General features: G+C 47.0%; 2 protein-coding genes across 2 annotated transcripts in view; both read right to left on the reverse strand.

The window, feature by feature from the left end:
• The window catches only part of LOC135908910 (uncharacterized), a 662,802-nt gene that overhangs the window by 18,340 nt on the left and 621,622 nt on the right, over window positions 1-22,840 (reverse strand). The gene's annotated exons all lie outside the window — the stretch shown is intronic.
• LOC135908880 (uncharacterized) lies at window positions 11,023-22,636 on the reverse strand. The gene is made up of 3 exons (XM_065440721.1): window positions 22,201-22,636; window positions 14,989-15,221; window positions 11,023-11,428 (listed from the first exon to the last, which is right to left on the reverse strand). Exons 1-3 carry the CDS (start codon window positions 22,558-22,560, stop codon window positions 11,041-11,043), a joined length of 981 nt encoding a protein of 326 aa, XP_065296793.1. The 5' UTR covers window positions 22,561-22,636; the 3' UTR covers window positions 11,023-11,040.

Here is a 22,840-nt window from a genome sequence, read left to right on the forward strand (position 1 = left end):
GAATAGGCCGCGTCGGATCTGGCGTACGCATCCAACAGCTCTGACATTAGCCCGAGCTAAAGCTTCCTGTCAAAGCGAAAAATTATTGTGATATTCTTATTTGCAATTATATTCTTTCGCCTTCAACGCGCGTCAAGAGAAAAAAAAAGCAAGATAGACAAGTGCTTAAATATGAAAGCATCTAACCAAAAAAACCATATTAAAGAAGTTGGAGACATATTTAAACAAAAATAACACTCAGGCTTAGATTCTCACAATTTGTAGAGTATGGTGAGGCGACAACAATGTTTAGCGAAATATAAGCAATTGCTTCTTGAGGATATCTGCTGCTCACATTTCCTACGAGTGATGCCTTCGAGCCTCAATATAGCCTTCAATTAGACTTAGAGTATATGTGTTAGATGCGTTAAGAGACAAAGCCGGCAATATCATTACTGATATGGATGAGATAGTTCAAATGGCTGAAGAGTTCTGTAAAGATTTACACAGTACCAGCGGCACCCACGACGATAATGGAAGAGTGAATAATCTAGAGGAATTTGAATTCCCACAAGTAACGCCGGAAGAAGTAAAGAAAGCCTTTAGAGCTATGCAAAGGGGGAAGGATGCTGGCGAGGTTCAGGTAACAGCATATTTGTTGAAGGATGATGGGCAGATTGCTCTAGAAAAACTGGCCACCCTGTATACGCAGTGCCTCATGACTTCGAGCGTACCGGAATCTTGGAAGAACGCTAACATAATCCTAATCCATAAGAAAGGGGACGCCAAGGAGTTGAAAAATTATAGACCGATCAGCTTACTGTCCGTTGCCTACAACGCATTTACTAAGTTAATCGCAAATAGAATCAGGAACACTTTAGACTTCTGTCAACCAAAGGACCAGGCAGGATTCCGCAAAGGCTACTCAACAATAGATCATATTCACACTATCAATCAGGTGACAGAGAAATGTGCAGAATATAACCAACCCTTATATATAGCTTTCATTGATTAAGAGAAGGCGTTTGATTCAGTCTAAACCTCAGCAATCATGGAGGCATTACGGAATCAGGGTGTAGACGAGCCGTATGCAAAAATACTGAGAGATATCTATAGCCGCTCCACAGCCACCGTAGTCCTCCATAAAGAAAGCAACAAAATCCCAATAAAGAAAGGCCTCAGACAGGGAGATACGATCTCTCCAATGCTATTCACAGCGTGTTTACAGGAGGTATTCAGAGACCTGGATTGGGAAGAATTGGGGATAAGAGTTAATGGAGAATACCTTAGTAACTTGCGATTCGCTGATGATATTGCCTTGCTTAGTAACTCAAGGGACCAATTGCGATACATCTCACTGACCTGGAGAGGCAAAACAGAAGGGTGGGTCTAAAATTAATCTGCAGAAAGTTAAAGTAATGTTTAACAGTCTCGGAAGAGAACAGCAGTTTACGATAGGTACCGAGGCACTGGAAGTGGTAAGGGAATGCATCTACTTAGGGCAGCTGGTGACCGCGTATCCGGATCATGAGACTGAAATAATCAGAAGAATAAGAATGGGCTGGGGTGCGTTTGGCAGGAATTCGCAGATCATGAACAGCAGGTTGCCATTATCCCTCAAGAAAAAGGTGCATAACAGCTGTGTCTTACCAGTACTAACGTACGGGGCAGAAACCTGGAGGCTTACGAAAAGGGTTTTATTCAAATTGAGGTCGACGCAACGAGCTATTGAAAGAAGAATGATGGGTGTAACGTTAAGAAATAAGAAAAGAGCAGATTGGGTGAGGGAACAAACGCGAGGTATGGACACCCTAGTTGAAATCAAGAAAAATAAATGGGCATGGGCAGGGCATGTAATGAGGAGGGCGGATAACCGATGGTCATTAAAGGTTACGGACTGGATTCCAAGGAAAGGGAAGCGTAGCAGGGGGCGGCGGATGGGATTAAGAAGTTTGCAGGTGCAACATGGCCACAATTATTACATGACCGGGGTAGTTGGAGAAGTATGGGAGAGGCCTTTGCCCTGCAGTGGGCGTAACCAGGCTGCTGCTGATGATGATATGTGTTAGAGTATGTGCTAGCATTTGATTCAGTAGAGGTACCAGCAGAAATGGAGGCACTGCGCAATGAAGGATTACAGGCGGCATACGTGAATATATCGGGAAATATCCACAAAGATACCATAGCTACCTTGCTTCTCCACAAGAAAAATTTAGAGGACGCTTAAGCTTCGCCTTTGAGAGGGGAACGCCGATAGCATTCAAAGATCCCTGACTGCTTTCCACGCTTCCCGGCAACTGCAGCTCATGTAACCGCAATTTTTACCGGGAAACGCTGGCGGCGAGCACGAAGGCGAGCTTTCTGGTAGAAACGCGGCCTCTTGCGTGGGCCAGTCTGCTGGTATTGTTTCGCACATTTAATATTTCAGTCTGAGCATATCTGACATCAGAGGTACGCGATGTCGTGTATTTTTTTTTCATTGAATTTCTTTGTGGGCTGTCATTCTCAAAATTCTGAGGAATAACTTTGTGAAGAATGAAAGACAAGGTATGAGGAACTTGGGCGATAGAAGAGTGATTGGGTATGCTTGGTTCGGAATAACTTTTCTTGGAAAGACGGTGGACACTGGACGCGTGACGGCGATGCCATAATTTCTGCGACGTGAGACCCTTAGCGCTATCAGGTTAAAAGAAGAAAATTACGTACCAAGAACGGGGTCAGGCAAGGAGACGCTATTTCTCCAGTGCTATTCACTGCATGCTTAGAATTATTCAAGCTACTAAACAGGGAATGGTTAGAAGTGAGGATCAAAGGCGAATATCTCAACAAATAACCTTCGGTCTGCAGATGACACTGTCCTGTTCAGCAACACTGGGGATGAATTGCAACAAATGATTGATAACCTTAACCGAGAAAGTGTAAGAGTAGGGTTGAAAGTTAATATGCAGAAGACAAAGGCAAGTTTCAGTAGCCTGGCAAGGGAACAAGAATTCATGATCGCCAGTCAGCCTCTAGGGTGTGTGCGAAGGACGTTTATTTGGGTTAATTAATCAGAGGGACCCTGATCACGAGAAGGAAATTTACAGAAGAATAAAATAAGTTCGAGTGCATACGGCTAGCATTACCAAATCCTGACTGTAAGCCTACCAATGTTGTTGAAAAGAAAAAGAGTACAACCATTGCATTCTACCGGTGCTAACACTAAGGCAAAAAATTTGAAATTTACAAAGAAGCTCCTGAAAAAGTTAAGGACCACGCGAAGAGTGATGGAAGGAAAAAATTTAAGTGTAAAGTTAGGATACAGGAAGTGAGCAAACAGGGTTAGCTGATATTTTAGATGGCGCTAAGATAAAAAAGTGGACATTGGCAGCCCATGTACGGCGTAAGGCACATTACCGATGGACGATTAGAGTTACGGAACGGGTGCCAAGGGAAGAGAAACGCTGTCGAAGAAGGCAGAAAATTAAGTGGGGTGATGAAATTGGGAAATATGCATGCGCAAGGTCAGCTTGCACAAGGCAGAGATAATTGGAGATCACTGGAAGAGGCCTTAGTCTTGCAGTGGACATAAAGATAGGCTAGTGGTGACGGTCATGATGCTCATGTGTTAGTGCGTGTGCTTTGTTTGGTTTTGATCTCGCTCCCTTTCTTTCATGTATCACCATCTAACGTCACTTGGAAGAGCACGCCAGGCCTGCTGCTAGGCTAACCTCTCCAGGTATCATTAAACTTTTTTCGCTTCGATCATTCGGCTTAAGGTGGCTGGTGCGCCACGTACGCCAGATCTAGAGGGCGACGTCACTCGTCGCCAATCCGCTACCGTTGAGCACCATGTCCGCAAGCGTGGACGATTCGGAGTAGAGGCGTCTTGCAATAAAGTGTTTGCGCTTTCTTCTTTTCGCTTCGTTCGATTAGCTCGTTGTTTTCCGCTCGGGCATGTGCCTAACCTGCTGCCTGATACGCTTTTGCCTTACTTTCATATTCTTAAACAAAGGAGCTTATTTAACGTCGGACAAGTGTACGAATAGCACGATCATAGCGGTATCTGTATGTCACTCAGGAGCGTTAAGATCGGCCTGCAGGGGTACTGCTCTGCAAAGCTATTTAAGCCCCCTGCAGGTGCGTCGATCGATTCGCGGTGGGGGCGCCCTACAGAGAATCAGCGAGGACAGCGCTAACCAACCATGAACTTACTTCAGAGAACTGCGGACTACAGCTGCTCTGGAATTTAGAGGTGCCGGCTGGGGTCGGGGGTGACCAACTGGCTACGGGGACGCAGGACCATGGACACTACGACGGCCGCGTTGCGAAGATCAGCTCGGGGAATAAAAGGCCCCTTTCCTGACACAAGCCCCGAGTTCTACGAAGTCCGTCTGACGTCGGCTCCGGACCGTGAACCTCGCGCAAGGAAGTTTGTGTGTGTTTAAACCGTTCCACAGAGAGGCGGCTTGTTTACGATGCCGTCGAACGTTTTGCCTCACCTAGGGATCTAGGGAACACGAAGTGTTTAAAAACGGCTGTTTGTCGGCTGCTAGGAGTGCTCGTCGTCGTGCTCTGTGTTCGTACTCGTAAGCTGTGTGCTGTATGTTTGTCTTGCGTGCTCCATTTGGGAGTCACGCTAGACTGTGTAAATGTATCGCATGTTCAAATGTAAATACTGTAAATAAACCCTGTTCACCTAGTCCCTCCCAAGTTCCTCTCTACGACCTTCAACCCCTTCAAATAATGGCAGCTGCGAGATCGTCCGACAACTCTTACAGGAGGCAACGTACTGCTTGCCCACGCGATTGTGTTTGGGGGATTGGCACGTTATGAAAATCTCACATGGTGCGTATGGTTAGCTGACGCGTTGGCTGTCACTTTAGTAGAAAGAGCAGCTTGTGTCATAACAACGACCTTAAAATGGCTTTTAGAACGAAGGGACAATGCGAAGAAGGGAGATAGGGTACATGCGCCGGATACCAGCTGGCCGAATTTGTTACTATTACTAATAACTTTGTAGCACCGCAGTAGTGAGTTGCTTTGTACTGCAGTGATCAAGCAGAGAAGCATTGCTCCTTGTGGCAAGAAACGGTCGCTGGGTGGTGCAGCGCCACTGAACACATTTGAAGCTGAGTGGTGGTCGCCAAAGTTGACCTAGCGCTGACCTGAGCCGAGTCTAACCGGCAGGTGAACGCTGGAATTCCTGCGAATTTGTGCTTCCGAGTTGAGTGACTGGCTTGAAACTTTTGTCACCAGTGTCAAACGAACGAGCATCGTCGTTAGCTTCCGTGGAAGCGGCCTCTCCGTCTCTCGCAGATGAGTTATAGCTGATATCGGCAGCCTTCCGACCGTCTACTCGCCTTTCCGGAGTGACTGAATCACCATTCACATAGTAGGGGTGTCTGTCTTTGCATGCGACTATGACAACGTCTTCTGAGCCAATGCATTGCTCTTATATAATACCACTGAACTGGCTACAGGTGTTCCTACGAACGCGATGAATATTTATCATGGAGGTGTCTCGGTTCCTCATCTGCCTCAGCGACTCCGAGGCAGCAACTGGCCCTGAGATCGTATGTGTTGGCAGTGAGGGGTGTGCTACAAAATGTGCAAACCACAAGTCTGTGCCTCGTGTAGGCCCAACTATTTCATTGGCTTGGAACGTCTAGCTAGCGTTGCATTTTTATGTAGTGATGTATGTATGTTTATGTATTATGCGAAATCTACCACACATAAGTATGCGTTTGAACTTATTTTAATGCTCAGCGTCTGCTATGTTTGAGTGAAAAGTATCAAGATGTACGTATAGTCAAATGAGTGGTCGCGGTCGTGGGGTATGGATAACTTTAAGAGCGAATATGCAAATGAATGGTTGTTGAATGTTGAAAATGACGAATGCTGTCGAATCGCCGGAATAAGGGTCAGTCTTACCCATAGCGTTGATGACAAGTACACGGAAAGTGCGGGACGAAGCAATGTAGAAAGACGGAATATAAGAACGTCATAATAAAAAAAGAACTGTGAATGTGACCGTGACTGAAACCGCTGCACAATCTTGTACAACGCTGAGAGGACAACTCATTCATAAAAGACAAACAAAAATGACACCTCGAACAAAATAGCGTCGTCAAAGCCCTAATTGTGCTAACACTGTGTCTCTCATGCCAAATATCTCATGGGTCTTTCAAGTTTAAAGAACACTAATGAAAGAACGCAAATGGGTGAACTAAGCCTCAACACATTTTAACGGGTCCGTCTTCTGACAGCGATAAATGAATAGAGAACTGTTGTGAACACAACTTTCTTTAACAGACGTGAGCGTGCGGAATATAACTTCAATAATTCAATCCATCGACCCCCACTTTTCAGCCCTGCTATGGAAAAATGTCTACTATACGGGTACGAACACCACCAACAGTTTTGTATATGCGGCGTCCGTACCAGTTTATTATAAATAAAACGTTTTCAGCAATAACGTGACATGCTTGCGTACGCTGTGAAAAGGGTGTTCTTGCCTGCGTGAAGTTAAACAGAACCACAGTACATTATTTGCGACGAATAGAGAGCTTGTTTACCTTCCGTGGAGGTGGCGTTGAAGCTAGAGTCTCGTTTCTTGTGAAAATTAGGGTATTTGTTCTGCACACTTGTAGGGCCAAAAAAACAAAAAAAAAACAAGGACTTGTTGCTTCGCATTCCCTAATTGTGTGAAATACATTCGCAGATTATCATTAGCTGACATGCATTGTACAGGGCTTTCAGCGGCTTTGTCACATCTGAGCAGCAGTTGACATGACAAAATATACATTTTCCGACTATCGCTGATTCTTATCCGTGGCAGGGGCCGTCAGCAACACATGGTCTGTGCGCAATGTCGGAAAGCATGCTTGCAAGTGTGACATAGTCCTCAGTAAATAAGAAGGGATCGCTGGGAAACTATATAATACCAGTGGTAATTGGTTGAGTTTCCTATTTCAAAGGAGTACTCGTGTTACGAGATTCGCAGTGGAGTGCTCCGCGCTAACTTTGGCCACCTGGGGTGCTTTGGCATGCGCAGAAGAGCACGGGGATAATTTTGCATTCTGCTCCATCGTAAATTGGCCACGACGGCGGAAAAGTGAGCACGCGAACTCACGCTACGCAATACGATCTCGTGAAAAACGCAATAGCCACAGAAGCCAGAGGGGAATTATTTTGCCTTGCACTTTATTTATTCTCGGGCATATGCACTAATTTGCACGCCCGTTTTCGTCACATCGGTACAACCGAAGGCGTACTGCAGACGTCGAAACAAACCGTTCAGTCGTCCCCTTGAATACCGTCTGAGATAGTTTGAACTGAGGGCAAATATTCTTTTTATTTTTTTTTATGCGAAGGAAGTGCCGCACGGCATGAAAACAAAATGAAATAAAAACATGTAGCTGTGCATTGCGCAGGAGTTGGAGCACGCAACGTCTTACCTGAGGTCTGGGGTTGTTGGTTGCCTTTCGGGCACTTTGTTTTTAGTACTCGCTTTACTGTTACATGTGCTATCTCGTTCAAACAGTTCACTTTACTGCAACGGTTAATCAGTCTTCCAAGAATTGACTGACGGAATAGTTGATTCATTATCACAGAAAAAGCAGTGCTTCGAGGCGGGACACAAGGGATGAACCGCGCGCACACATCACTGTTAATGAGTGTTAATGAGCACTATTATTATGGCTAATTATGTCGTTTGTATAATAATTGAAGTGCATAATAAGTGCAGATGGCAGTGCTTGCACCGTTCTTCTAATACGCGCGCATTAAGGCAGTGTAGTAAAAAATAAGCACACTGTTTACGAAAAACTTAACACAAAATGCGGACGGATGAAGTCAACTAGATTTGGAGCCGTCTTTTTATGACCTGACTGTCTGCGGGGGCACACAGCCAAGAGGAGGTTGGAGTGGGTAAGCCGTTTAATAAGTTACTTCGACTAGCTGAAATGTGTCCTTTATTTATTATGTTATTTGGTTTGACTCATAAAAACAATTACGGAAAAGACCAAGAAAGCTAGCTGGCAACTGCCACCAGGAGGGGCACAACGCCTGCCGGCATCCTTATGCTATACCGATCGATGCAGTTTGCGAGCTTTCAGTCGCAAACATATTAGGACTCCACAGTAGTCTTATCCTGTTTTTGTTCCCCAGTGAAATGGCGCAACCTACTCCGGGGGATTGGCTATGAATCGGGCGGTGAAAAAGCTGTTATCAATTTTTTGGGGATAAATTAAGGTGGAATGAGATAAGTATCTTGCGAATGGGATTTAAGGTGTCTACTGTTACACACATGAATAATCTGTTCTCTAAGCATTACATAAAGAAATAATTATGTAAGCACACAAGTGTTAAGAAGAATTCTAGCATGCAATTCTTTTTGTCCCACGCAGAAAGATTCAGAGCGCTTCACAACCGTTCCTGTGGCTGTACACAGTACGGTAGCCACAAAGGATAGAATCACAGGAAGAGTCAAATTCAAGCCAAGCTTTTGGAGGGGTTCTAAAAATCTTTTCCGTAGAATAATGAAACGGTGGCATGTCAAAAATAAGTGTTGCAGAGATTCAATTTCATATTCAAGGGGCCATGCGGTTCTTTTTTTTTTTTACTTTATTTAAACGTTCCTATACGAGCATGGATGGCGAGTGAATATATTTGAACTATAAGGGGTGAATACACTTTGCGGTTTGTCTACGTTGTGCTCTATGCAATAAGGGCTGGAGCATTAATTATTAGTTTTTTCATGTTTTTATTTTCTTATCTCCTTTACATCGCCATACAACGCGCCAATAATGATTAAAACGAAAGCTGGCCCCAAGGAAGTGGATGTCCCGCGAAGCTGTTGCAAAACCCCTACAACTATTGAGGGGCGTATATGCAAGGCTTTACTGATGGTTCGAATGCTGTTTTAAGCTTGTATTTTTCTTGAAACTTACGCTGTTCTGTACGTTGTACGCGTGTTTCCGATGAATGTATGCACTGTTCGCTTCACTTTGCTGAGTTCCTATAGGCTCTGCATTACGAGGGCTAGAGGCCTTAGGCATGCCTAACACGATCGAGGAGCTCTTAGACGCTCACCACACAGCCCAAGTCCATCGTCTTTCGCCAACCCCGGCTGGCCGCACAGTCCTCTGGAAGCTCAGTCTCGAGGCTATCGCCGAGGTTACAGAGTACGTGGCGATTCCGCGAAAAGTCAGGGGGCATATTTATGCCCCACCTCTACCCCGCAACATGGACTCCGAGTTCCATCAGGACCGTCGGCAGGCCCGTAGTGAAGCCATTTGGCGACGCTACGGCTCGCAAGATGGAGTGGTCTACACAGACGCAGCCAGACACCCTCGCGGCGACCTCATGACAGCGGTGGTAGCGGATCACAACGGAGGACTATTAGAACATACAACAATCACGGCTGGCCGAGTGGTGGAAGCGGAGGAAACCGCGATTGCCATGGCCATACATGCGGAAGCGAATACCGTCATCAGCGACAGCAAGCAGGCCATCGGAAATTTCGTCCGTGGTAGAATTTCCAAACAGGCGTACCATGTCCTCACACGACGCCCCCTAAGCGGCTTGAAAACCTTCGTGTGGACCCCCGCTCACGCGGCTGTGCCCGGGAACGCGTCGGCTCACAGTTTGGCTCGAGATCTCGCGCGCCGAGCCTCGTCCGCGGATGCGGACGGAGTGAATGAGGAGGGGAGACACGAGGAACTCTGCGAGACTTATTATGAAATAGCCCATCGGTATCGCTTGAGGCGCCGCGCGCTCCCACCACCGGCCAAGCAACTCGACAAAACGCAAGCGGTCGCGTTTCGGCGACTTCAGACAAACACATACCCGCACCCAAATACATTAACAAAATCAAAGGGGGCAGGGAAAGCGACAAATGTAGGCTCGGTTCAGAAACAGGAACACTCACACACATAATGTGGGAATGCACCTCGCTCCCGTTCTCTCATCCCCCAGTGCGCAGCGAGACTGACTGGACAGCCTGGCTCAGTTCCGGGGACGTCGACCGACAACTTGAACTGGTGGACTGGGCGGAAAAGGCCAAGCAGGCCCAGGGCCTTACTTGAACCCTAACCCTCAGCCACTACCCTCTTTACTCTTCCCCATTTCAATAAAGTTTATCACCACCACCACGAGGGTGATGAGCCATTGCATTTTTGCTTGCTTAGGGGGGTATGAACTACTGCTGAAGATTTTATTGCGATAGCAATTATATGGACACTCTAAGCGTCGGCGTGTCGGCATATAGGCGAGGGCCTTTGCCATCGCCGTGAGATTCCATAGAAAGTCCAAGGCCGTCGCGCGTGAGGCACTCATTGTTGTGATGTACCGGGGGGAGGGGGAGGGTGCGGCGTCCTACTCCGACAGAAACTGCGCATGTGGCGGATGCGCGTGGTCGCGCTGCCGTATCTTGAGAACGATCTGCGTTGGGGGCAGAGTCTAGGTGCGTAGGCGGTTCGTAGCTGTGCGCGTGCTGTGTGTTCTCGGCGCTGACTTAGCGTTGAAGCGATAGATAGCACGAATGCGCTGCTGCCGTGCTTCCTCAAGCCCGCGTTTTGACTGCGAGTTTCCGCGGGCATCAATTCACATGTGTTCATGTTTGCTTGTGCGCGCGTGACACCGACTTGCTAATTCAGTTAGCGTGCCTATGTTTCAGAGTTTATGCGGCTGATAAAACTATCATCCTTACTTCGTATAACTGTCCACTAATTTTCTACCGCAATCAACGCTTCGCCTTTCGGGCGAAACTGAGACTGTTTGTTCACGGACGGACACGAAATAATGCCTACCACCGATAGGGTAACAGCTTCGCTGTAAAGCGATGCTTGGCGCGAAAATGACTTACTTAACAATTGTTGAAGCGCGTTGATGGTGTGGACAAGCAAGTGGATGCGTACAAGCGCTTGTGTGCGTCCGTTTGATTTTCCTCGCTGTCAGTGCGCTACAACAATCCTAACACGTTATGGCTTACCAACAAGGCCGAACGTCAACACTTATGACGCTTAAACAATGTTCGCCACGCGGAGTGAAGCACACAAAGAACGAAACACAATTGTATTACAGTCGATTTTTTTCCCTGCTGCCGCGCTTGCACGCGGTGTCGCACTCTTCGATCGTGTCGAAGTTGTTGCCGGGGCTGAGGCACAGCCGGCGCTGCAGGCGCTCGGCGCTGGCCTCGACGCACTCGAAGTGGTCGCCGCCTTTGCGCGCCGCGAAGAACGGGAAGCGCACTTTGGCGGTCGTGCAGCGCGCGGACCTGGTGGCGCTGCACAGCGTCGGGTCCGCCGGCTTCTGGGTGCCGTTCGCGGGCGGCTGGCAGGCCTCGATGCAAGCGGCCTTGCTCGTGAGCTCGCGGCCCCGCGAGACCATGCAGTTGCCGCGGTTGTAGTTCCACCCGACGCAGCTGTCGCCGTCCCAGAACCACAGGCCATGCTTCATGTCGCGCCTGCGTGACCCCGAAGACGCAGTTCTTACAAGGACACCGAAGGCAATAATAGTGTGCAACTGTCACAAGCACGATTTAGATTCTAATTAAGCTTGACATGAACTGAACCTTTCGAGCGTGCTTGAAGAAGCATGATTGACTTGGATGTATCGGCCAAGCCAACTTAGATTGACCATGCCCCGCGCTATGCGGTTAAGGCAGACGGAGCGATGCTATAGCAGCGTTGAATCTGCAACGTTACATATCTCAGGCATCATCGAAAGTGCAAGCCTCACAGAACGCTCTTGAATCCTCTTTGGGTGGACAAGCTGACTTTGCGCGTAATAAACGTAATCAAAATATTGATCAGCTTTGCCCATACGCGTGCGCCAGATATTCGTCCGTTTGCTTACCGCGTCAATAATTTCACTTGCCCTTTATTCGTCGTCAATAAGCGTGTGCTTATTCGAGTGTACAATGAAACAATAATGGGACGTTGAAATGTAATCTAAATGTAATGTGAATGGTTCTGAATGAAAGCAGACAGAAGTATTTCTTTTTCATCAGTTTTCAGGGGAATGAGCGCGTGGTTAGAACTAAGTCCAGGTCAAAGAAGCGGGGCTCGTATTTTAGCCACAACACCATAAAGTGCTGGATGTAGACAAAGCTCTTCGCTTCATCCTCCACCGATGCTTTAAGGAACTAGCAGTTCCGCAGAAGCCGCGCACGCAGTAGCTAAACTGGCTATGCTTGCGCATAGACTGAAGAGTTTTGAAGAAGACACGCAGGTGATCTGGGGGCTTCTCCCTAACGCCACGGTGTCTGTTTAATTCGAAGCGTAATAATATTTAATTGAAAGTAATTCGCACTAATTCTTCCTCCGTTCAAACACGTGTGGCATGGCCAAGGCCTTTCCACACACTCGCCATGTTTAGCTGAACACCTAACACCGCTTTGTTCGCCCGTTTCATGTGCAAAACGTATGTTGCATGTTGCGAATGTTGTCTGCAGTTTCAGCCGCATTGCCGCTGGAACCGTTCCCGTTGTCCGTTCCTACGCTGCAGATGAACGCACTGGTAGCGAGGCAGGGGAGTGTGACGTGCCTCTTGCGCAATCGACACTCGGAAGTTCAGGCAGGAAGCTACAAAAGCGTTGTGTTCAACCAGTAACGCTACTCGGAAGACTGGTGGTCACTGCGGCAGCTGGCGCTTGAAGTGTGTAACGCATGTGAAACAAAGCGTTCATGATAGCGCCGTGATGCTGCTTGCCAGAGTGCTTCGGAAACTGGCTTACACGCGGAAACCTGCCGGCACCAACCATGAGAGGCTGTTGGAAGCTAAAATATAGCATATAACACATGGCCGCCTGCTTCCCGTATGGCGTATCTTGCCATGCCGGTCGTGTTCGCTCAAGCTCGCTCTTCGGCTTTTGTGCAAGTGCTTTCCAGTGAATCAGAAAAATGCGGAGTACTATCAGCATTGAAAAAGGGATTGTTCGTCGCGGTAAACCTCTTAACTTCCACTGGCAAAAAAAATTACAGTATGGGTTTTTGTGCGCAAGATTATTCGCGCTGACACGTTCTTCATTCTAATTTTTAGACCAGACGACGCTGGCTAGAGCAGCTAGCAATACTAATAATAAGTCGAAGTTTCGCCTGAAAGGGGAAGCATCGATTGCGATAGCAAATTAGTAGGCAGTTATGCAAAGTAAGGATAGTAGTTTTACAGGCCGTATAAACTTGAAAACGTTCGCTTACTAACTGAATTAACAAGCATGATGTCAGCGCGTGCAGACAAATACGATCACATCGCACTCGATGACCGCAGACTCTCGCTGTCAAAACGCTGGTGTGAGCGTGCGCGGCAGCAGCAGCAGTGAGCGAAGTGATTTTCGTACTATGTGTCGTTTCAACGAAAAAAGCGAAGAGAAAACATCACGCACAAAGCTATCAGCCGTCTGCAAATCGCTTTCAAGATACGGGGCGCGCGACCGCGCGCCGCAACGCAAAGAACACACTTGCTGGTGGAGTAAGAGCCCGCCCCCCTTCTCGCGCTGCCTCCCCACTTTATTCCGTTTCGCGCGCGAGTTTGAGCTGCGTTCCCCCTTGCGCCCGGTGGCGAAATACGCAGTTTCTGCCCGAGCCCAACGCCGCTCCCGCGCTGCCCCCTCCTTCCCATTCTTGCATGGCCTTTCGCGCGACGGAAGACGGCGGGTTTGCTCCCCGCCTTACTCCTTCGCGCGCGCCAGAGTGAGCCGCTATCGCTGGCACCCTTCGCGTACTTTCTCTCGTACATACACCATACGGCGCGCAGCGACGGTGTTATCGCCCTCGGACATAATACGGAACATCACGGCGAAGCCGACGGCAACGGCACAAATGCGCATGGAGTGTCCATATAGTTGCAATAATAATAATAATAATAATAATAATAATAATAATAATAATAATAATAATAATAATAATAATAATAATAATAATAATAATAATAATAATAATAATAATAATCCTAGATGATATGATTATGAACTCGCCACGCTGGCTGAATTTCGATAGGGACGAAATGCAAAAACGCTCGAGTACTTGTATTAATATGTGCGTTCAAGAACTCGAGGTGGTAAAATTTAATTCAGAGCCCTACACTACGCCACTTCTCATGAATTACCGTGCATTTTTAAACGCTGGACTCCCTAATAAAATTTTTATTTGTAATGCTAATTATGTTCCCTGAGAGGTTTCCACTGATCGTTACCCGTAATCGTTCCTAATCTGGCATCTCAAATATTTCTTGAAATCATGCAGCGAATATTACTGTGGAGAGGGTGTTTCTTTGCCCGACAACTTTCCTCGCTGGTTCGTCTCTGCTCTTGTTGTGGAGAACTATGAAAGCTGTGGAATGTTATGGATATTTCTCGAGATCTTCAAGTATGCTTTCTCTACTATTTTACCACGCAATGCTTGCTCGGCCACTGGTATCTCTTCTGAATCGAAAACTTTGTTTGTCAGTGATGACGATACATGGATCGAATTATTATATTCTGCAGAGTTGTCAACTGCCTGATTGATGACATACATTCTATTGTTCAAAATTTTTTTCAAGGCCCTCTTGTTCTCCGGTCTAACCAGGGTACCTAAGGTTACGTAATGTTACTTTCGTAAAAATTTTGTGTAATACTTAAATAAAGCCAATGAACATATATTTCTTCAGTTCTGTGAGGTCTGCTTTCCTGTGAAAACTGTTGCTATTTTTACAAGTCTCTGCTACATATGAAGTCATCAGGAATTGGGTATAAAGGGTTGCAATATCTTCTAGTACAATATTCCCGCCACCTTTTATCTAATTGACTGTTCCTTTAGTTGTTGCTTTTTTACGTCCTTTTCAAGTCTTTCTGACTACTCCCACTTTATACAGGGGACTTTCATTTCCTCTTTGCAATACATTTAATCGTGGCTGCGTGCCAAGGAATGCTTCGAAATTGATTGGGGTATACGTCTGCAGCCAAGCCCGCGCAAATCAAGTTAGGATGAACGCACACTCTGCAATTCGTGTTGCGGCAAAAAAAAAGTCGTTAATCTTACTTGCCTGGAGCAAACAGTGAAAGAAGTCGGCGAAGAACACTGCCTGGAAGGCGGCTTCCTCGTTACGCAGCGGCGCTGGCAATGCTCGAGAGAAGCGAACCGGTTGCGGCCTCGGTTGCACCAGAACTGTGCGTCGTGCGAAGTGGGCACGCACAATCCGATCGTCCAATCGTAGTAGTGCCGCTGGCCCCCGCTCATGCCTTCGGCACAGTACGTGAACGAGAATCGGTCGCAGACCTGTCGACAATCGGGGCAGCGAAATCCAATTTACTACTTCTGTTTGCTGTATTTCCGAGTGATGGGCGCTGGCGGCCAGTCCCGATTATTATAAGCTAATTACGGGATTCTTGTACATGATGCTTCCCTTGTCACTGTTGCAGTGTTCCGAAGTTGAAGGTACATAACACAGAGATCATAAATGAGTTTAGACTGGCCGATTATACTTTAAAAACGCTATCCTAATATTTCTTTGGAGGTCGTAGGCTGGTTATTAGCAGGAGAAATGGAAGTACAACATCCCTTCCTATCCGTTTTCCTGCAGTTTTGCCTCTTTCTGAAAAGCATCCACGGCGCCCATGACAATAGTCTGACGTCATGAATACTGCTGTGTTTCTGTGTAAGTGCATTCATTTTGCGCAGCCAAAGCACAAGAAAATTTCGAAATGTAGTCTTGTTCCACTTGTCACGATGAAGTCATTTCCTACTGATATACAATAACTCGCGCCTATCTAAGATAACTTAAAGCACTTATAAAAAACAGCCACCTTTTGTCGCGGGCTTCGTGAACTGGCGGCAAGAACGAAAGAACAACCACGATAACGCTAAGCCTTTACTTACCGCATACTGGTTGCCTGTGTTCGCTCACCACGGCTTTGTCGTCAGCTATTACGTCACCAAATTCGCAACCCAGTATAGGAGCTGCGCTGACAACTGGGGACTGTAGTCGAGCTTAAATGCACTTGCTCTAAGCTGGTGCGCGAGAGTAACGGATTCCGATCTGTAGCAGACGCTGCCGAATTTGTGATGTCGCCTAGAGCTAGCCGGGTATTTGATCCGTCGCAACTTACGCTATAAAGTCTCCGTTCTCTCTAACAGGCTTATACGCAGCTCCGAAAGCGCAATCAGCCGTTATATAGCACAGCTCCCTCATTCACTACTTATGATGGCCTGCCGATGAATGTGTCGAAGTTGCATAGTCTTAATCCAGGGCATTGCATACTCAATTGAAATAGACACAAGGTAGTAGGATGAAGCGTCGTGCATTTTCTAGGAAGTCTTCGTATTTACTGCGTTCTTTGCGCTGGTCTAATAAAAATAGTTGCATCACAGGCTTTAAAGCACATATGCAAGTTAAATGTTCGCTACAGGCACTACGATAAAGAAAAAAAAAAACTTCTATTTCGCCATTGCTGCACGTGGAACACCCGTCAAATATGGTTGTGCCTTCAGTAGAGTAGTCGTGTGTAGCAGTACTCAGCTTATTGAAATGAAATATAGAGTCACATTGATTATGCAGAAAATTCAGTAGGCAGAAAAAGTAAAAAGTTATGCACACAGATCTGTACATTGTAAATAAACGGGGTAGTATTTAGTGCCCACTGTAGGCCTGTTTCTGCTTTTATGCGAAGCATATTACGAGAGCTCAACCCAGCTCCTCAGGCGCGGCTGTGTCGCCTTGAATACCACGTGACACTGTGACGTCACGACAGAAAAGAAACGGGGCTCCAACCAGCTCCGTCGCTCGCGGCGTCGCCCCCCGCATCGGACGCGGTGAGCGTCGAGCAACGCAGCGTTCGGCGCGACAACGAAATGTGCGCCTGAGCAAGCGCCGCACGCCTGAGCCGACGCCGACGACACCGGCTTTTCTGCGACACGAGCTCCTTAACGCTGTCGCGTTAAAATAAATAAACGCTAGTATGCTTCGCATCCTGGGCTTAACCTTAGCTAAGCCACAGCCATTTTTTTCTTCTTTATTTATTAGTTTCATGTACTGTAATCCGAAGGTCAACTATAGCGGACAAAAGCGTGCTAAAAGAAAACTAGAAAGCAAGAACATGACAGCATCTGACATCAGAATGCCATGTAACACTGCGGCTTGACGGTAGAGGTGAAAAGCGTGCATGGTACGAAAACATCAGCTTCGACGCAGCACAAACTTCAAAAATGAAGTCTATCACCTGATTAAAAGACTTCGCATTGTAATGCATTCAGTCCGCCTCTAAAGTTCCAGTGTATCATTGCTTTTTCGTAAAATTGATATTTTCCCCCTTGCAAGCCCTTTGAGTTAAAAGCTGTCGAGACGCTTTTATGGAACACTAAATGATTGCAATAATTCTTATGCATGACGGCTGTATGCTTCGTCAGAAGTGCGGAAGGGAAACCGGAGGCTACTTGGATCACATTTAACGCATCGCATGTATCAGCATCACAAGTGCCTGATCAATACTGTATAGCTAATTCGTGTATGCTTATTCATTAAATTGATTTATTTGGTACCTGCTTCGCCACTGCAGGTATTACAGCAGGGGTGTACAATTCAAAATAAAAAGCCAATAACAGTAAATCAAGTTTCTAAAAGGATGGAAAAAATCATCGTTAAAAATAATGTTGACAGTATTGGGCGACGGAACGTTAAAATCTTTTATTGACAGTAGAAAAAAGGAATAGCGATAGGCGTCCCTTTCAAGTCATGATCTCATATTTTAGAGCCATTAGTGGGCGGCTTATAATACAACTCTCGGCCGATGCCAGTTCTTGGGCAATATAAGTTATGAAACAAAGTTAATATAAGAATTTGACGGCGTTATTCCAATTTGTGCCACTTTAGTGCTTTTTTACTCTCTTCATACTAAGCCTCCTATCATAATTACCAAGAACAAGTACGATTGCCTTGTTCTGCGCTTTTCACATTTTTCTTCGAGCTCACTGCAGTGTGTATATCCCATCAAACGGCCCAACAATTGAATACACAGAACACGTGGGTGAAATATAATTTTTCTTCAAGCTTCCTTAGTAGTCGGCTAAAGTGACGTCTCAAAAAACGCGTAGCCCCAATGGCATTGTTTCTAATATGGTTTAGATGCCTGTTTCACCTTAAATCAGCAGTAAAAAATACACCCAGATAATTATATCCCATCGTGTTGTCATGAGGAACATTGCTTATAGTGTAATGATTGTTATCGCGTAAGCGCTTCCCGGTAAAGGTAACGCGTACACTCGTTCAACCGTTTCTTTTTTTTAGGTACGAACGATATTTTCGCTCGGAACTGACCGAATATTTATAAATATAACTGAAATTCTAGCTAGCCTTGGGCCACTTAGGAGACGTAGCCTCCTTGTTAGGGCCTCAAGGACATAACTGGGCGCTAAGGAAACTCACAAACAACTCGGAAACACGGAAAAGCGCTGACGACAACGTGGCGGAACGTTTATGTATTTAGGATGATGACATTTGAAATCGATGGTTTGCACTGATGCCTTCGTGGCCGCTATCGTGGGGTGCTAGCACCTTGAGAAGTTGCGTAAACAAGAAGCATGACAGCTCGACAGCACGAAAGGCCCGTCTTCGTGCACCACCGAAGAGCGACATCTGCAGCTACGCTGTCGGCGCTACATTTCAAGCCAGTGTCCTAGGCATGCCTGACAGTTCCCATGGGAGCCGAATCTGTTGCGCAGCAGCGATGTGCTCCGGAATGTCGAAGCGAAACTTTTTAGAACGCAGCTCCCAGGCGCGCTTTCTGGCGTCGAGCGTCGGCGTTCTCGGCGTAACCGAGTGAACAAGCGTAACGGATGAAAGAGCGAACGCAGAGCACAGCGGGCAATAATAACTATAATTAAAGAATCAGCTGATATCACGCATTTTGGGAATTGATGTAAGCGAAGCTTTGTATGCCGTTTGCTCTGATTGATGATAATTAGCGGTGATGTTGGCGGCGAATGTGTAATTTCTTCGGCGTTTAGTCCAATACGAGAGTGGTCAGTTGATATTACACGTTATCTCGCGTGCATCACTGCTGTTTGTTTGTGCAGTCCACAGAACACACAGGGGGACGTGTTTGCTTGAGGCGTTGTTGTGCGTCATTGTTCATAATGTCTGAGAGGGTTGAGCATTATCAATGCCGCGCATGACACATCACATCGTGGAAGAAGTGTTAAACACTAATCGAATTATTTTGGCCGCACGTAATTCAATATAACTCTATTTATACATTGTATACATACATTCGCGGTCTGCACCACGTTTCGCTGCGTAGCGAAGACGCTCCTGTTTCGTGCAATGCTTCTTTCGGGCCTGGACGTCATCGACGCCGGGTGCACGCTTTGGAGCCATTTTGCTGGCGCGTGTTTACGTGCTCCTTCTGCATACGTGGCCGGCCAAAGCCATTTTTTTTCTAGGTAGCTTTGGGCCAGCACGCTGTTGAGACGCCAGCTCCAAGCCCTCTCTTCAGGCTATGGACGATTGTAATGTTTACACTATCACAGCCCAACAGGCGACCTCCAAACTCTAGCAGCTGCATTTTTGTCGCATAGGAACGCGATCACAGCTCGTGCCACACGCAAAAACTGTGCAACGCTGTCGCGGTGGTGCCGACCGGGATTGCGAAGCCGGGCACCATCTGGTATAGTGCTGCAAGAAACCCAGTGGCACGCGCGGCAAACCATCGGAGCAGCAGCGCCCGGAAAGTCCGAAGAGGCAAAGAAAGCTTCGAGGTAAAAAGTGGTGAGAGCGAAGAGAGCGCAAGTAGAAAAGCGGAGAAGGGGGTGCACTGGAAGCATGAGGCGGAAAGCAGAGGAGGAGAGTATGGCAAAAGCGTTAGAAGGAAAGCCTGGTGCCGCGCAAGAAGCGCACGGCGGTGACGATGGTTAAGAGATGGCGCCAAAGTAGCGCGCGTCGTCTCGTAGGTCCATCAGCGGCGGCTGCTGTGAATCGCGCCCACGTGTCACATATGCGCTGCTTCTCGCGATCTCTCGATTAGCGAGGCAGTCGCACCACACTTCGCTCCGTTTGCGTGGACAGATTGCCCACGCCAGCCAATACATGTCGAAAAGAAAACCCGTACAGAACTGTGCTCAAATTTCAAGTATCGTAATGGTTGGTAAATTCTTTTTGGACCCGGTTTTCATTTTGTTTCACCGAAAACAGCTCAGTTCTCGTTAAACTCTGGAGCGAGGAAATAATGGTTCAAGTCAGTTTAAACCCATGCAATTTCATTTGCATAAACGAAAAATAATTACAAGAAAATAGTACACATTAATTTTGTACAATAACTCGACGCTACTGAGAAGCTGCACTGCAAGGTTACGTATGTTCTCTATTGTTCAGGCCACACGTACTGACAAAAGAATTAGGCAAATCCAACAGCAGTGCTTGAATCCATGTGAAGTGAACCATTATTGAGGTAGAGAGAGAGAAATAGGAGAATATATTGAGTAAACGTAGAGAGGAGCGCCAACCTGCTACTCTGCTCAAAGGGAACAGTAAGAGGAGAAAAATAGGGCAGTGAGGAGTAATGACGAGGACAGGCAGCAGCATGCGATAGGCCCGTTGACAGCGATGAATATAACCCGTGTTAACTAAATATTCTGAGAACCTTGATGATTCGCTTCATTGATATGTGCAGTATATAGATGGCCCAGTGAGACTTGTTCCCTGCACAACCTGTTGTTAAATGGCGCTAACCAAGAGATCAGTGCCTACCGTTAACAGTCATAATGGAGACAAGCAACAAGTACGTGTGCTCTTCTGTGTCAGGTAGATTGCGTGCATCACAATCTAGCGAGCCCACGCGTTCGACGCGGTGGAAATATTGTCGCGCTTACAACACCAAGTCTGCTTCCTGACGCAATACGCCGAAAATCATACTAGCAGTGCTGCTGCTATTAAAACCGCGAGAAGATGGTGTGTATTGACAAATGAGGTAGTATAGTTGAGCCACAAGTGCAGGCAATGCAGGCATGAGAAGAGGCGGAAAAGGGGGCCAACCGAAAACCGTTATTTCTTCCCCTTCGGTTTCGCTCCGGAGCGAAAAAAAAAAATCCTAACATTCAGGTTTGAGTAATCATGACGGTGTTTGGGGTATTCGGTTCAGTTCTGGTTCGATAACCTGATGACCTCGCAGGCTCCGTCGCGCAACCATGTCGCCCTCACAAGGCTGTGTGAGCTGCTTCAGCGCAGTGCTATATCTTGCTATTGCTTTCAACACATGGGACTTCTGTCGATAGTGCAATATTTTAGAATGAACAGCTTTCTTTGGCTGTTTCACTCGTCTTCCTGGTCGGTGGCCAGACTTTTTATGCCGATGCCAAAGGGAACGGGGCCTCGTGCCATCGAGCTGCTGGGCGTGGGCGTCGCCAAACGCCAACTATTCGAAGTAGTAGCTTAGCGCAATTAAAACCACAAACACAAGTGTTTGTGGTTTTATTTGCGCTAAGCTACTACTTCAAATATGGACGACCAACTAGCCCAACAGTCAACTCTTCTAGAAGCCAACTATTCCTTTGAGACGCACGTGTTATTGCGCGAGAGTGTTGTGACGCACCTCACCACAGCCACTTAAACAGGCTCCCACAGTGCGTGGAATCCGCATGATGTCAAACAGAATGGTCGGAGGAGTATCTGGCCTCCATGGAGCGAGCGAGAGGAAAAGAAAGCGGGGGGGGGGGGGGGGGCGTAGTCCTTGTCATGCCATCGTCGTCATGCTGTCGTCATCCTGTCATCGTCCTTGCGCTGTCGTCACGTGGGCTGTGATTTTCTGTTGTTATCAGGCCGTCTCAATTATGCTGCCAATGTCGTCGCGCCTTCATCTCTATCGTCGTCATTCTGGGTCATCACACCGTAGTCGTCAAGCTGTCATGATAATCTGTGCCACCATCACCAGACACAGTTACTGATTTCAGGAGTATATACTTCGGAAATATTCGTGATAATTTGATTCCTGCGGTCCGCATAAGCTATTAGCGTACTTGGACACTCATTTTCGATGGTTTCTGCAAAGGAGTTAGTTTTTTTTTTTGCTATTAAGAAATAACATAATTTACCACTAAAGCTCAACTAAATATTCAATTTTACCGTTACTTGAAGAGAACAAAACGGAAGTTTAAATAATTATAGTGCCAAAATGGACGTAAGCACGCAAAGGGTAAACAGCTACTCAGATAAGCGACATTGGCCGCACTCAAAACACAGGAAGACACGGAGAACAGTTCGACGACTCACCGCCTTGACGGTGTCCTTCGTTCCATTTCTCTTGGCGAGACGTCGTCTTGCCTCGCCCTCCAAGGCAGCTGCCGTGACCTTCGCAGCTTGTTTCGGGGCATCGGTGACCACGGCGCTTCGGCTGTCCTGGATCTCCGGCAGGCTGCTGTCGTCTTGCTCGAGCTCGTTGCGTGTAGGCCAGTTGGTGAACGTCCCCACGACAACCACGAACATGACGCAGAGGCAGAACAAGGAGCTGCCGAACATAATCCGTGGCAGGATGCTTAAAGGCTGTTCGTGGAGCAGCGTGGCGTTGGACGCATTTACGCGGATGGCAGGGGACATCTTGGGAATGGCACGACTGGGGCTTGCCGCTTGCATTCCTTGTCCGGTGGCGATCGTACCTCCGCCTCCTAAACCGTTGTTCCACGAGAAATATGCGCGTGCACACAGGCGAATGACGATGACCACGGTGCTTCCTGCTCATTCGAATCCCCCGTAACAACTACGGGATATTTGCCAAGAATGATATTAACTTGTGTTACGTTAGCGTTGTTCATAGATAATGGCGTAAACCCATTATGGCGGACAGTTCAAGTGCGGGATAGCATGCCTGCAGAACTTAATAATATGGTGCTTGGCGATATTTAGCGACGATATG

This window comes from Dermacentor albipictus, chromosome 1 (assembly GCF_038994185.2).
Source record: "Dermacentor albipictus isolate Rhodes 1998 colony chromosome 1, USDA_Dalb.pri_finalv2, whole genome shotgun sequence".
Classification (NCBI taxonomy): Eukaryota; Metazoa; Arthropoda; class Arachnida; order Ixodida; family Ixodidae; genus Dermacentor; species Dermacentor albipictus.

Bases quoted from the DNA above. Each gene is read 5' to 3' on its own strand.
- LOC135908880 (XM_065440721.1), bottom strand. From the start codon at position 22,560: ATGCAAGCGGCAAGCCCCAGTCGTGCCATTCCCAAGATGTCCCCTGCC. The intron at 15,222-22,200 runs GTGAGTCGTCGA...GATTGTCGACAG, and splicing joins CGAAGGACACCGTCAAGGCG to GTCTGCGACCGATTCTCGTT. The intron at 11,429-14,988 runs GCAAGTAAGATT...GGGGTCACGCAG, and splicing joins TCTTTCACTGTTTGCTCCAG to GCGCGACATGAAGCATGGCC.